The sequence below is a fragment of the Pinus tabuliformis genome, chromosome 5_1 (genome assembly GCF_031772625.1).
Source record: "Pinus tabuliformis cultivar Carrire ecotype Pingquan chromosome 5_1, CPIR1, whole genome shotgun sequence".
NCBI lineage: Eukaryota > Viridiplantae > Streptophyta > Pinopsida > Pinales > Pinaceae > Pinus > Pinus tabuliformis.
Window position 1 is genome coordinate 319,797,385 of NC_142305.1, and position 10,852 is coordinate 319,808,236.

The following is a 10,852-nucleotide window of genomic DNA, read 5'->3' on the forward strand; positions in this document are numbered from 1 at the left end:
TTGGTGCATCATTAGAACATGTTGCCTACTAAGGGAGGCTCCATTTGAAAATGGTGTAGTCTATGACAGGTTTCACACGTGCCACATGAAACACCTCACTTTTTCTTTTTAATATGTGGCCACCATGACGACGAGGGACACGTAAACCACTTTGGGGCCTTATTTGCAACCTGGTTTTCATACAACTAACCGGCTTCCTCTGACTTGGTGAATATCTTGACCATGATAGGTATAGGTAGACCATGAGAAGCTTCATGGGATTTGAAAGGGGAACGTGCAAGCATCTCAAAATTTGTCTCTCCTTATGTTTTTTTTGACTTGTTCGAAACGGAAATCGAAATCTCTGGGAAAGTTACACAATCTCCTCTTTTTTCCTTGGAGACTTTCAGAATATTTTGCGGCCCCCAAACCAACGAAAATTGTTTGTAAAGTAATTCGACCGGGGAATAGAAGGGAAACTGCCCTGCCCGGACCCGAGGGTTGGCGGGCAGCTTTAAGCGGCTAAGGAGAGGCAAAAGGGCGCCAAGAGTTAAACCTTGCGTGTGATCGAGTCGGCGAACCAAACATGCGTCAAAGCGTGCGTATGATTGCCCGGCGGGGAAGAGAAATTGAGGGCGGCCGGGACAGTGCAGAAACACGGCGGTCTGACGTGTATTTTCGGGAACGGCGCCGGTGGGGAAGGAGGAGCGCCGCCGGTGGCCAGGCTGGACGAAATCGTGGAGGCAGCGTAGGGATCCTCGCTGGCCGACGGTGCAGAATCCGTAGTTGCCCTGTATGTGAATAGTGGCCGGAAATTGTCTCTTCCCCACTGCCCTATCGGACGGAAACCCAGAAAAGGCCAGAATTGGCAGGGCCAGGGAAGAGGAGATGACCCCACGTGGCCCGGCCGTCGATGCTACGCCCCTCTCCACCGCTACCCCACCACCGCCCGGCCCAACTAGAAACGGGATCCGCTCTCTCAGCAACTATAAATCACGTTGCCCACCCGACCAAATCTCATTCGTCCAATTGAATGAAATTGTTGAATTCAACTCACGATACAACTGGTTGTTAGCCATCCCTCTTCCCATTCTCGTTTGTCTGTTTTGTTTTGTTTTGTTTTCCCTTTCAGACAGTCGCCATAGTTCTTGCTACTCAGAGATTCCAGCCTGTTTGGCTTCCCTCAGACAGACATACGGTCGTTTTTGTATCTAATTCTTCGTTGAATTGACCATCCGCTCTGAACCATCGACGTCGCTGCAAAATCCCGAATAATTCTTCGTGTAATCGCTCCATATTCGGCTCTCTGCATGACACAATCTATCTGGTAAGCGCGGCGAATTTTAAATGTGCACACGGTATTCTATTATTTTTCTGTTCTCTCCTCTTCTCGCAGCATTGAATTGATAAAAAAGAAGATTTCATTTCTGTTTTTCTGTTTGGTGTCATGGGTTTATCAAATCCATGTCGTCTAACGCGTCGTTGCGAGCATTACAAGGCCAGACGTGGGGTGGGGTTGGGTTGGGGGATCGATTCGCGCTGTGTGCATGCTTGTCGTGTAAGCCATTATTAATATTATAAAAGAAAATGTCCGGTGTGGGTTCCGAATCTGTGAAGCATTTAATACTACGAGGAGAGGTGAAATGTCTTGATGCCTGCTTGGCTTAGAATAGAGATTGCCCTTCCCGACTCCTTCTCGTCGTTGTTTATGATATGTTAAAATTGAAGTACCAGGTTAAATGATCGAATCTGGCCGCCATAGAGATCTGTGACGAATCCCGTGGCCTTCTGCCTATTTCTGCTCTCTTTAGGGCGAATAAAGCTATATAAATGTGTGTATATTTAGCGGCAGTTAGCGGTATTTTCGTCAAGGAAGGTGCCTTGAGATATCGTCGCATTTGTCGGTGTGGGTATTTGAGTGTCAATGTCTTTCGTGCCATTATAGTTGGTTGAAGGCTGTTTTCGCCCAAAGATTTGCCTTGCAATTGCAATAAGGGAACTAGCGAAGAGTGCATATAAACGAGATTGGTATCTTGCTGCTTCATTAATCTTGATTATATCGGTTGCCTCCATTGAAGCTGGCTCGCCTCGGATGCTTTTCGCCTGCAATTCACAAGGTGCATTAACTTTAAGTTATTGGATACCAATCCCCTCAAATTCTGCGGTCAATTTGATCTCATTGCGGGGATTCTCGTGTCTGTTATTCTGGTTTGTCTTGGTTTGTGGATAAAAGAACGTAGGATGAGGATCCATTAGATCGTTTTATCTCTTGTCATTGCATGGTGGGTTCAGGGTTATACCGTGTTATTAGCCGTTCTAATCGGCATCTTTCATTGTTTTCTATGGCCCCAATTTGCATTTCCATTGGTTATTGGCTAGTAATAGGCAATTGGCATTGAGTTGACCGGGGAATATGCTATTCGGGTTCGGAATATATGGATCTATAACCTTACACATTCAAACTGTTTTATGAATTTATAGCATGTAGATCTGGCAGATTAAGTAAAAAGCGTCTGAGTCATTTTTAGGGCCGTGGAAGGCATTTTTGTAAATTGAAAAGCACAAATAAATCAATTGGGCCTCTTAAATCTTCATTTGGTGGATGTGGGTCGTAGATTTCAATTGTACTTCTTGGGGAAAAGAAAAGGAGGCGGTGGATTTAGCCAATATTGGTAGGATATCCGTTTCTGCGCTGCCATTTACACAGTTTGTCTCCGTTTTTGTATTTTGTATGGTGGTATTAGCAGTTGATAGGTATATTGTAGCGTCCCTACCCTTTCTGTTAAAATTTAGGGCACGGTCTTAAAAGTCGTAGTGAATGGACAGCATAGATTTAATGTGCTCATGGTGAAGCAGTGGGAGAGACCCTTCGCGGTTTAAGCCATTCCAGCTCGATCCTTTCCCTAGAGTGCATGGTTGGACTGTTCCTCTAATTTTGGGGATCTACAACTGAGGTTTTGACAGAATTTTTTTAGAGAAGTGCCTGTCTTCTTCCTTTGTTTTCTCATTGTAAGATGGGAGTGATTGATTTGGTCCTAATAGTTACTATTGGTGAGTCATCAGCTGCAGAGGTTTTGATTTTGATTTTGAGCTGACAAAGCACAGGTCTCCTTTGAATTTCTGATCATCGTGGTATCAGTCTAGTGGCCCTGGACATCCTCCAAATCATCCTCCCCAAAAGGATCTAACATAGTCACTTGAAAGCCCTATTGGATGGCGTGAAATCACCAAGAAAATTTATGCGGATTCCGTCAATGAAAACTCCAATTTTAGGGATAGGTTAACTGTTAAAAGGCCTTATGTTAATCGAGACCTGACCAGGAGACCCATTTGCCTTTCTCTTTCTAATTACTGTCTTGGCACTACATTTGAGCATTGCTAATGAGTTTTATATGCATAGGGTGTATGGCCAAGTTCTTATCCTCTAAAAACCTTTAATCCTGTTTACAGTTCTGTTTATCATTCTGTTCATGTTTATTGCTCCGTTCCTCGTTTCCTGTTTCTGGTTACACATGGTTAAAACTAAATAGGCCCTGTTGTTTTGAGGGCAGCTTCTTTGTGCTTGGGATGGTTAAAGCACCGCAACCTTGGCTGTTGATGATTTGGGTATTTTGGACAAATAGGGGTCTCAAGGGGTGCATTTTGTAGCAAATTGGCACGCCTGTCCAAATTGTTAAAACAAATCTTTAATAGATATTAAATTTTATTCTGCTTTCTTAGTTCTTGGCATTTTAAGCAGCAATAATGATTTGTTGATTCTAGGTCAACTGCTACTGGAGCCATTCTTCCTTGATAGTAAAGTGTGTGGTATTGTCATGGATGTATCGTTTAATTCTGGTATTATTGTTCTTAATTGCTTTCTTTGCTTGGAAATAAAGCCTTGACCCTCAAATTTCTGTGTTTGTGTTTCTATAGGTCTGTGCCTACAGCAAAGCTTTACCTGACAATCTAAGTCCTTGTGGTTGATTTGAGTCCCATTTTAGCCCATCTTAGAGATGTTCAGGTACAAGCCTTGTGGAAATACAACTTCACCAGTTACTTATGCACTAGTATCGTAATTGCATGTTTGAGTTACGTAAGGGTTTCATTGTGTTCGATTGTTTTCGTAAGCAGTGGATTGACACTCACACACATACATTTTCTGGTGTTTATGCATGTCTTATTACTTGGCAAACTTAAATACTGCAATCCTAGCTGTGGAACTGAGGTCCACCTTAAGACTTGTTATTTGTGAAGTAGCTAATGTGGTTCATGTTTCTTTACCAGGACAGCAAAACTTGATGGGTTGCATTGACAACAGCAAAGTTCAGAAGACATTGAAGAAGTGGTTTTTCATAGATAAAAGGGTTGGGTGAACACCTGTGCTTCTGAATTCACTGAGTGAAGATTATACATTGAGTCAAGGATACTTGCTCAGTTTACAAGTTCTTTACAGGGAAGGCTTTTCATTGACTTAAGATAAATCCTTTTCATAGTCATTTTGGTGGTATGGCATACGGATTAGAGCAAAATGCTGTTCTTCCTGATCCTCCCGCAGTAGTCCCAAATTTACCCTTGCCTACAAATTCATCGTCATCACTGTATTCTTCAAGTTCAACTTCTGGTAGCTCAGTACCTACAGCTCAACGAAAGATGCTTTCAAGATCTATTAGTGCTGTTCTTACTGATTCTTCTACAATAGTTCCAAATTCATCCATGTTTTCATATTCATCAATAACACCATATTCTCCAAGTTCAACATCTGGTAGCTCAGCACCGACAGCTCAAAAAAGGGTGCTTTCAAGATCAATCAGTGCTGTTCTTACTGATTCTTCCACGGTTGTTCTTACTGATCCTCCCATGCCAGTTCCAGTTCCACCCTTGCTTTCATTTTCACTATCATCAAGGTATTCTCCAAGGTCAGCATCTGGTAGCCCAGTATCTAGAGCTCAAAGAATGGTTCTTCCAAACAGGATCGATGTTGAGAATCGTGTTAGCCTTATCAATGCAATGAGAGCCTCATCTCCTACTCATGCCCGTCAGGAAGCAGCCTATCGTGCCTGGACTGTAAGTTCATAGATTCTTTACAAGATATCTGGTGGCTGGAAATTTCCCAAATTTTAATGTTTCTTCAATCTCCAATTTGAGTGACCCGAATTTCACTATGCTATTTTGATTCAGGGTAAGCATCCTTCAGCATTGACCATGTTTGAGATGATGATGGATGCATCAAAAGGCAAGCAAATTGTAGTGTTCTTGGATTATGATGGCACTCTTTCACCTATTGTAAATGATCCTGATCGTGCTTATATGTCGAAACAGGTAATCGAGGCTTTCTCAAGTTCACTTCTTTGAAAACAATTTTTTTCTTCTTGATGTTGGTTTGCTCCATTTTCTAACCATATTTCATACTGTCTTGATGCTATCCATAGATGCGTGCAACGGTTAGAAAAGTAGCAAGATATTTTCCTACTGCTATCATTACTGGAAGGTGCACAGCTAAGGTGCTCAACTTACATATTTCAAACTTTTGTGCTTTTCATTTCATCTTGATCTTGGTTTCTTGGTTTAGTCATACGTAGATGTATATGTGTCTTGTACAATATATTATGTACAGTAATTCTAGTTCTCTGAAACTTGCAACATACTGTAAATGTAGAAGTATTTGTAGAGCAGGACTTCTAACTGGCGCAATGGTTTACTGTACTGTTCAATATTTTTTGCAGGTGTATGAGTTTGTAAAGTTAGCTGAATTGTATTATGCTGGTAGCCATGGCATGGACATTATGGGACCAGCCAAAAGTTCAAAGGGCTCTAAGGCGAACTGTTCCAGGACAACAGACAAAAAAGTAAGTGAAACATGATATGAGATTCTGAAATGGTTGTCAAAAGCCTTGCTTATGTTCCAGAGGAATTTTATCACTGTTCGGAGCATGTTAATTTATTACAGTGGTTTGATTTTTGAGGATTTTTTTACCTTTAACCATCAAGGATGGGCAAAAGTTAGAGAATGGATGTCACAAAAAGATTTATGTTTCTTTTAAACTGCAATTTCCACAAACCTAGATATGATCTACCTCAGTTCAATAAAATTAAAATCTAATTTACATCTTATCAAGTAGTGTAAAAGTTAGACCTTTTATAGATGTTTTTGGTGATTTTTTATTCACTTTCAAATTTCAACTGTTATTGTTTGTCTCTCAGGGTGGTGTTGTTCTCTACCAGCCTGCCAGTGAGTTCTTACCAATGATAGACAAGGTATGAACTAATTTTGTTTTAAGCTGCTTTATATTCATTAGATAGAGGCAAAATGGAATGAACTGTGTGTTAGTTTGAGTCAAAACAGAGTGATTAAACCCACCGTGCTCCAAGTTTCTCAAAGCTATCTGTGGAGAGGGCTTGAGATTGTTTCAAAGTTAATCGGAAGCCCAACCAATATCAGATGCATGAAATACATAGTAGACTGAGGTTGCCAGTAATGTGGGAGCTTAAACAGACGCGTTCAACAGTATTTAGGTTCTGCAGTGGAACTTTTGCCAGCATTATTGTTGGCTACTATTTATTGGATTGCTTCTTTTGTGAGTTTTTTATTAGGCAAGGGATTAAGGAAGTGTAAAGCTACAGCTTCATCTTAGTATACCTTTTGTGCAGGTTTTTGCATTGCTGGTTGAAAAGACAAAGAAGATCAGTGGAGCCATAGTTGAAAATCACAAATTTTGTGCTTCTGTGCATTATCGACGTGTTGAAGAGAAGGTTAGTTATGTATTGGCATTTAGGGGGGAGGGGGAGTAGACGGAAGCCTGCTTCATGCTGTTCTTGTAATATAATATCTTAAAAGCCTTCGTTTCATTTTAGCTGTAATTAGTGAAATAATTTCATTGATAAATATACTTGGTTGCCAGATCTGAATTCATCGGTTCCTGACCCTTCAGAGTTTCAAGCTTGTGTGCTTTGCCCTTGTCTAGATCCATTTCAAGTCTCTGTCCAATACCCTGTCTAAATTTCCCGTGGCATTTCAGGTCTAATTATGTGGAACCAAAGTCCAACCAGGGAGGGGAATTCATCCCCTTAGAATACTTAGATAAGCAATATTGTCTAATTACTATTAAACGTCATTTGAATACTTACCTTCTACTCATTTGTTTTGGGGCAGAGTTGGGCTGCACTTGCAGAGCAAGTAGCAAGTGTAGTTAAAGAGTATCCTCAATTGCGACTGACACAAGGAAGGAAGGTGAGCCCTTTAGATATTTGATATTTCTATATTTTAGTTTACATTAAATCACCCTTAGTGACTTAAAAACTGTCATAGAGTTTGAAGACTTACTGAGGATATTGCCTTTATGTAGGTCTTAGAGATTCGTCCTATAATTAAATGGGACAAAGGAAAAGCCCTTGAATATTTATTAGTGTCACTTGGTGAGTTTTTATTACATTCATTTGCATTTAATTTATCTTTTGAGTTGTTGGTCTTCTGTCATGCATTAGACGGCTGTTCTTTCTACTTGTCATTCTTGGCCACCTTTGAATAGGAAGATTAACTGACATGGTTATCCTCGTCGTTTATTTTCTTAAATAAAAACCTGTAGCCATCGTTTATTAAAAAGAAACCTATATCCATCTATTTCTTCCTCTAACAGTACTGAATGATTGCAGGATTGGCAAATCGGAATGATGTACTACCATTGTATATAGGAGATGATCGTTCAGATGAAGATGCATTTAAGGTTGGCAATTTGTACCTGGAATTATAAGCTCAAAGCCTATGCTCTGATCTTGTTATGTGTCATGCTATATTTCTAAGTTGCATCTTGATCATTTTCAAGGGAGTTCATTCATGTAGTTATCACTGTCCTAAAGAGTCTCTTTAATATATCAGGTACTGCGGGACAGAGGTCAAGGTTATGGGATTCTTGTGTCCACTGCCCCCCAAGAAACAAATGCAGCATATTCACTTAAAGAACCGGCTGAGGTTTGTAAAAAATAATTTGTGAAGAAGATGGAATGTAATTTTGGCTGTGTATGCTGTTTGGTTTACTAAATGTCAGCCTAGCAATGGATATAGAACGTTTTCTACAATTAATATCTTCTCTCTTCCAGGTTATGAATTTTTTGAATCGCCTCGTGAATTGGAAGCGGGATTCCAAAAAGCGTCCATTGTCTAAAGTGTAAATGGGCATTCGGGATTTGGTATATGGTGATGCCCAGGTTTTGGAGTTTGACAATGTGCATAGCAATGCCTGTAATGAAGGGTGGTTTTAAATCCTTTTGACTGATCACCATATCTATATGTAATACACCATCATTTTGTATTTCAAGGAAAAGCTTTTGAGATATCTGCCTAGTTGTCTTTGTAATTGAGCAATGCTCAAGTTGCATGGACATGATAAGTTACGGTGATTTTTATGTCACCAGTTTGTATTCTGTGATAGGAAAGTCATAAATGTTAAGAAAAAGGGGAAAAATGAAAAAAAATTGGCATCCCCATTTGCTATAGCAATGGCAATGGTTATGCTTACTTTTGTCTCGGAAATATTCAATATTTTGGAAGTAATCTTAACAAAGATTGCTTTAACAATGAACATTCTTCCAGAACCTCAATGCATTTATTATCATGGTTCACTGTACACAATAAAGCGAATTTCATTCCTATTTTAAATTTTTTGACATGGAAAGCAAAATTTCAACGGTGATATTTGAGGCCAAATTTTAAGAACCCTACTCGCGCTGAATTGAGGGCACTGCAATCAAAGTTAGCTAGGTTTGTGTAAGCGCTACCTCCAACATGCAGCTAACACTAAGATCACCAATTTAACTGTCATAAGGAAGATAAAGTTGGTTTCATTAGAATACATAATGGACAGTCAGGAGTATGTAGTAACGTTCCATGTTATTTTATTAGATAAAGATTTTACTGTGTATTGAAATGTCTCCTTGTGGGAATATTTTCGCATCATATGAAAATAACCAGTCATTCAATTTTAGCTTGACACACCCTTGGGAGAATTCGTCAAACATCAGAGAGTCCGGGATATTTTGCTAGTTGGATTTCCATAGCAAAAACTTCTACATGCAGCATTAACTGTATCCTATCTATGCTACAGAATCTGATTCTCTGAGGGCCATTAAATCCTTTTGCTGCCATTCATTGTGACCAGCAGCCCTATTTTCTTTCTACCTTGTCCTTCTACATATACATAGATCAAATAACATAGATTAAACATTGAGATGCATTACCTGCATTTCTAGACCAGACGTAATAGTCTATCAGCAGCTTGCCTTATAACTACGAAGAAAGAATTTTCAATTAACACAGAGAACCAGACTTCGTTTTCTGGATGGGTACAAATACGGCATTCATGTTCTGCTCCCCGAAAGAATTTTCAATTAACACAGAGAACCAGACTTCGTTTTCTGGATGGGTACAAATACGGCATTCATGTTCTGCTCCCCGAGATCATGGCGCTAATCCTATTATTCTGCTGAACTTAGTTGCATTTGTTCCCGCTCAAGCTTTTGTCCAGCTTGTCTCCCAATTCAGGTTTCAATTACCCCTCTGGTAGTCTCAACCGTTTTCCTTGTGTTGTCAACTTTATTACCCATTCTCAACATATGAGCTGTGGCACTCAAAAGCATGCAACACTTTTGATGCGTAACAGCCCCTGTTCTGCCCTAGAGTTTAATTTGCAATTCAGGTCAGCGCTTTAACATTGTTTAACCTGCGCTTCCCTTAATTCCTTCCTCTCATTGCATTTGATGCTTCTCGACTGTTCGATCCACATTCATCAGGGCCGGTATATTTTACGACTCCCTCATAACTTCGCCAGGTCCGGTATCTTGTCCCCCATATTTGCAGACAACGGCAATAACATACTGAGGTTTCTGGCCTTCCTAGAAACATTTAATTTGTTCAGTCTTTCAGTACAGAGCTACTGGTCTGTTGCTTATTTTTGAACCTTGCTTTGCATAAAGAATATCGACACCTTATAGCCATCCGAAGATTTATGTTATTACGACGAAAGAGTAAGAGCATTCTGGCACATAGCTGCGAACTGAAACCCACAGAGGTTATGGCATCGCCATTAAGGTTGTAGATCCTTTTTCTGTTCTCTTAAGATCCAAGTTTGATTCATTTGTCCTAGACCACACAAGAAATCGTTGATTTGATTTTAAACCTTGCCGTTTAAATGAAAAATATCTTTCCACTTCACCAAGACGCTGAAAGTGAACCAGGGTGCATGCGCGGATCAGTTGTCAAAAATTAAGAGCGGAGACACTTATTATTGGGTGTGGGTGTGTTATTTAAAGAAAATTATGCCATTTGATTTTCCGGTGGTTTTCTTTGGTGGTTTGTAAAGAGGTAATTTTTTACTTATGCTAAATTCCTTGGATTGGTAAAGGATTTCCTAAAATACAAAAACAATTTGAAAAGACATACTCTATATATCTCTATATATATTAATTATAAATTAAATGAAGAAAAAGACATACTCTATATATCTCTATATATATTAATTATAAATTAAATGAAAAAAAACAAATTATTAAATTTAAATTAATAATGAATCATTTATTTATAACTTAATATTAATACAATATTAAACCTGTCTCAACTTTATCAAAATATATATATATTCTGAAAGGTTGATAAGTTTTACTAAGAATGAATTATTTGTTGTGAGTTTTGTTTTTGTTTTCTTTGTTGTTGTATAGGAATTTATATGTCCATTTTTTTTTAACATTTTTTTTTTCTAATTAATGTGTAGGTCACACATGAATTACATGGTCCTAAGGGATTATAGATTAGTGATTCAACACATTTTTTTTTGATAACTTTTTATGTTTGTTTTTTGTTTTAGGCTTGAGTTGCTTAGGATGTTTGCATGCATGTCCAAGT

General features: G+C 39.1%; 1 protein-coding gene across 13 annotated transcripts; it reads left to right on the forward strand.

Annotated features, from left to right (window-relative positions):
* The first annotated feature begins 973 nt into the window (after positions 1 to 973).
* On the forward strand, positions 974 to 8,550 carry LOC149164642 (putative trehalose-phosphate phosphatase H). Of its 13 annotated transcripts, none has more exons than XM_089432124.1 (13): positions 976 to 1,306; positions 3,895 to 3,982; positions 4,246 to 5,025; positions 5,140 to 5,280; positions 5,391 to 5,462; positions 5,685 to 5,807; positions 6,163 to 6,216; positions 6,610 to 6,711; positions 7,112 to 7,189; positions 7,305 to 7,374; positions 7,612 to 7,682; positions 7,835 to 7,927; positions 8,056 to 8,550. In XM_089432124.1, the coding sequence occupies exons 3-13, from the start codon at positions 4,468 to 4,470 to the stop codon at positions 8,125 to 8,127; spliced, it is 1,434 nt and encodes a 477-aa protein (XP_089288250.1). In that variant the 5' UTR covers positions 976 to 1,306; positions 3,895 to 3,982; positions 4,246 to 4,467; the 3' UTR covers positions 8,128 to 8,550. The 13 variants fall into 13 exon arrangements, with proteins under 13 accessions (XP_089288263.1, XP_089288250.1, XP_089288256.1 ...); XM_089432130.1 differs by having other exon boundaries at positions 4,251 to 5,025; XM_089432126.1 differs by lacking the exon at positions 976 to 1,306 and adding an exon at positions 1,644 to 2,096.
* Positions 8,551 to 10,852: the final 2,302 nt, after the last annotated feature.

Coding starts and splice junctions, on each gene's coding strand:
- LOC149164642 (XM_089432124.1), top strand. CDS start 4,468: ATGGCATACGGATTAGAGCAAAATGCTGTTCTTCCTGATCCTCCCGCA. Junction 7,190..7,304: donor GACTGACACAAGGAAGGAAG/GTGAGCCCTTTA, acceptor GCCTTTATGTAG/GTCTTAGAGATTCGTCCTAT. Junction 7,928..8,055: donor CACTTAAAGAACCGGCTGAG/GTTTGTAAAAAA, acceptor TCTCTCTTCCAG/GTTATGAATTTTTTGAATCG.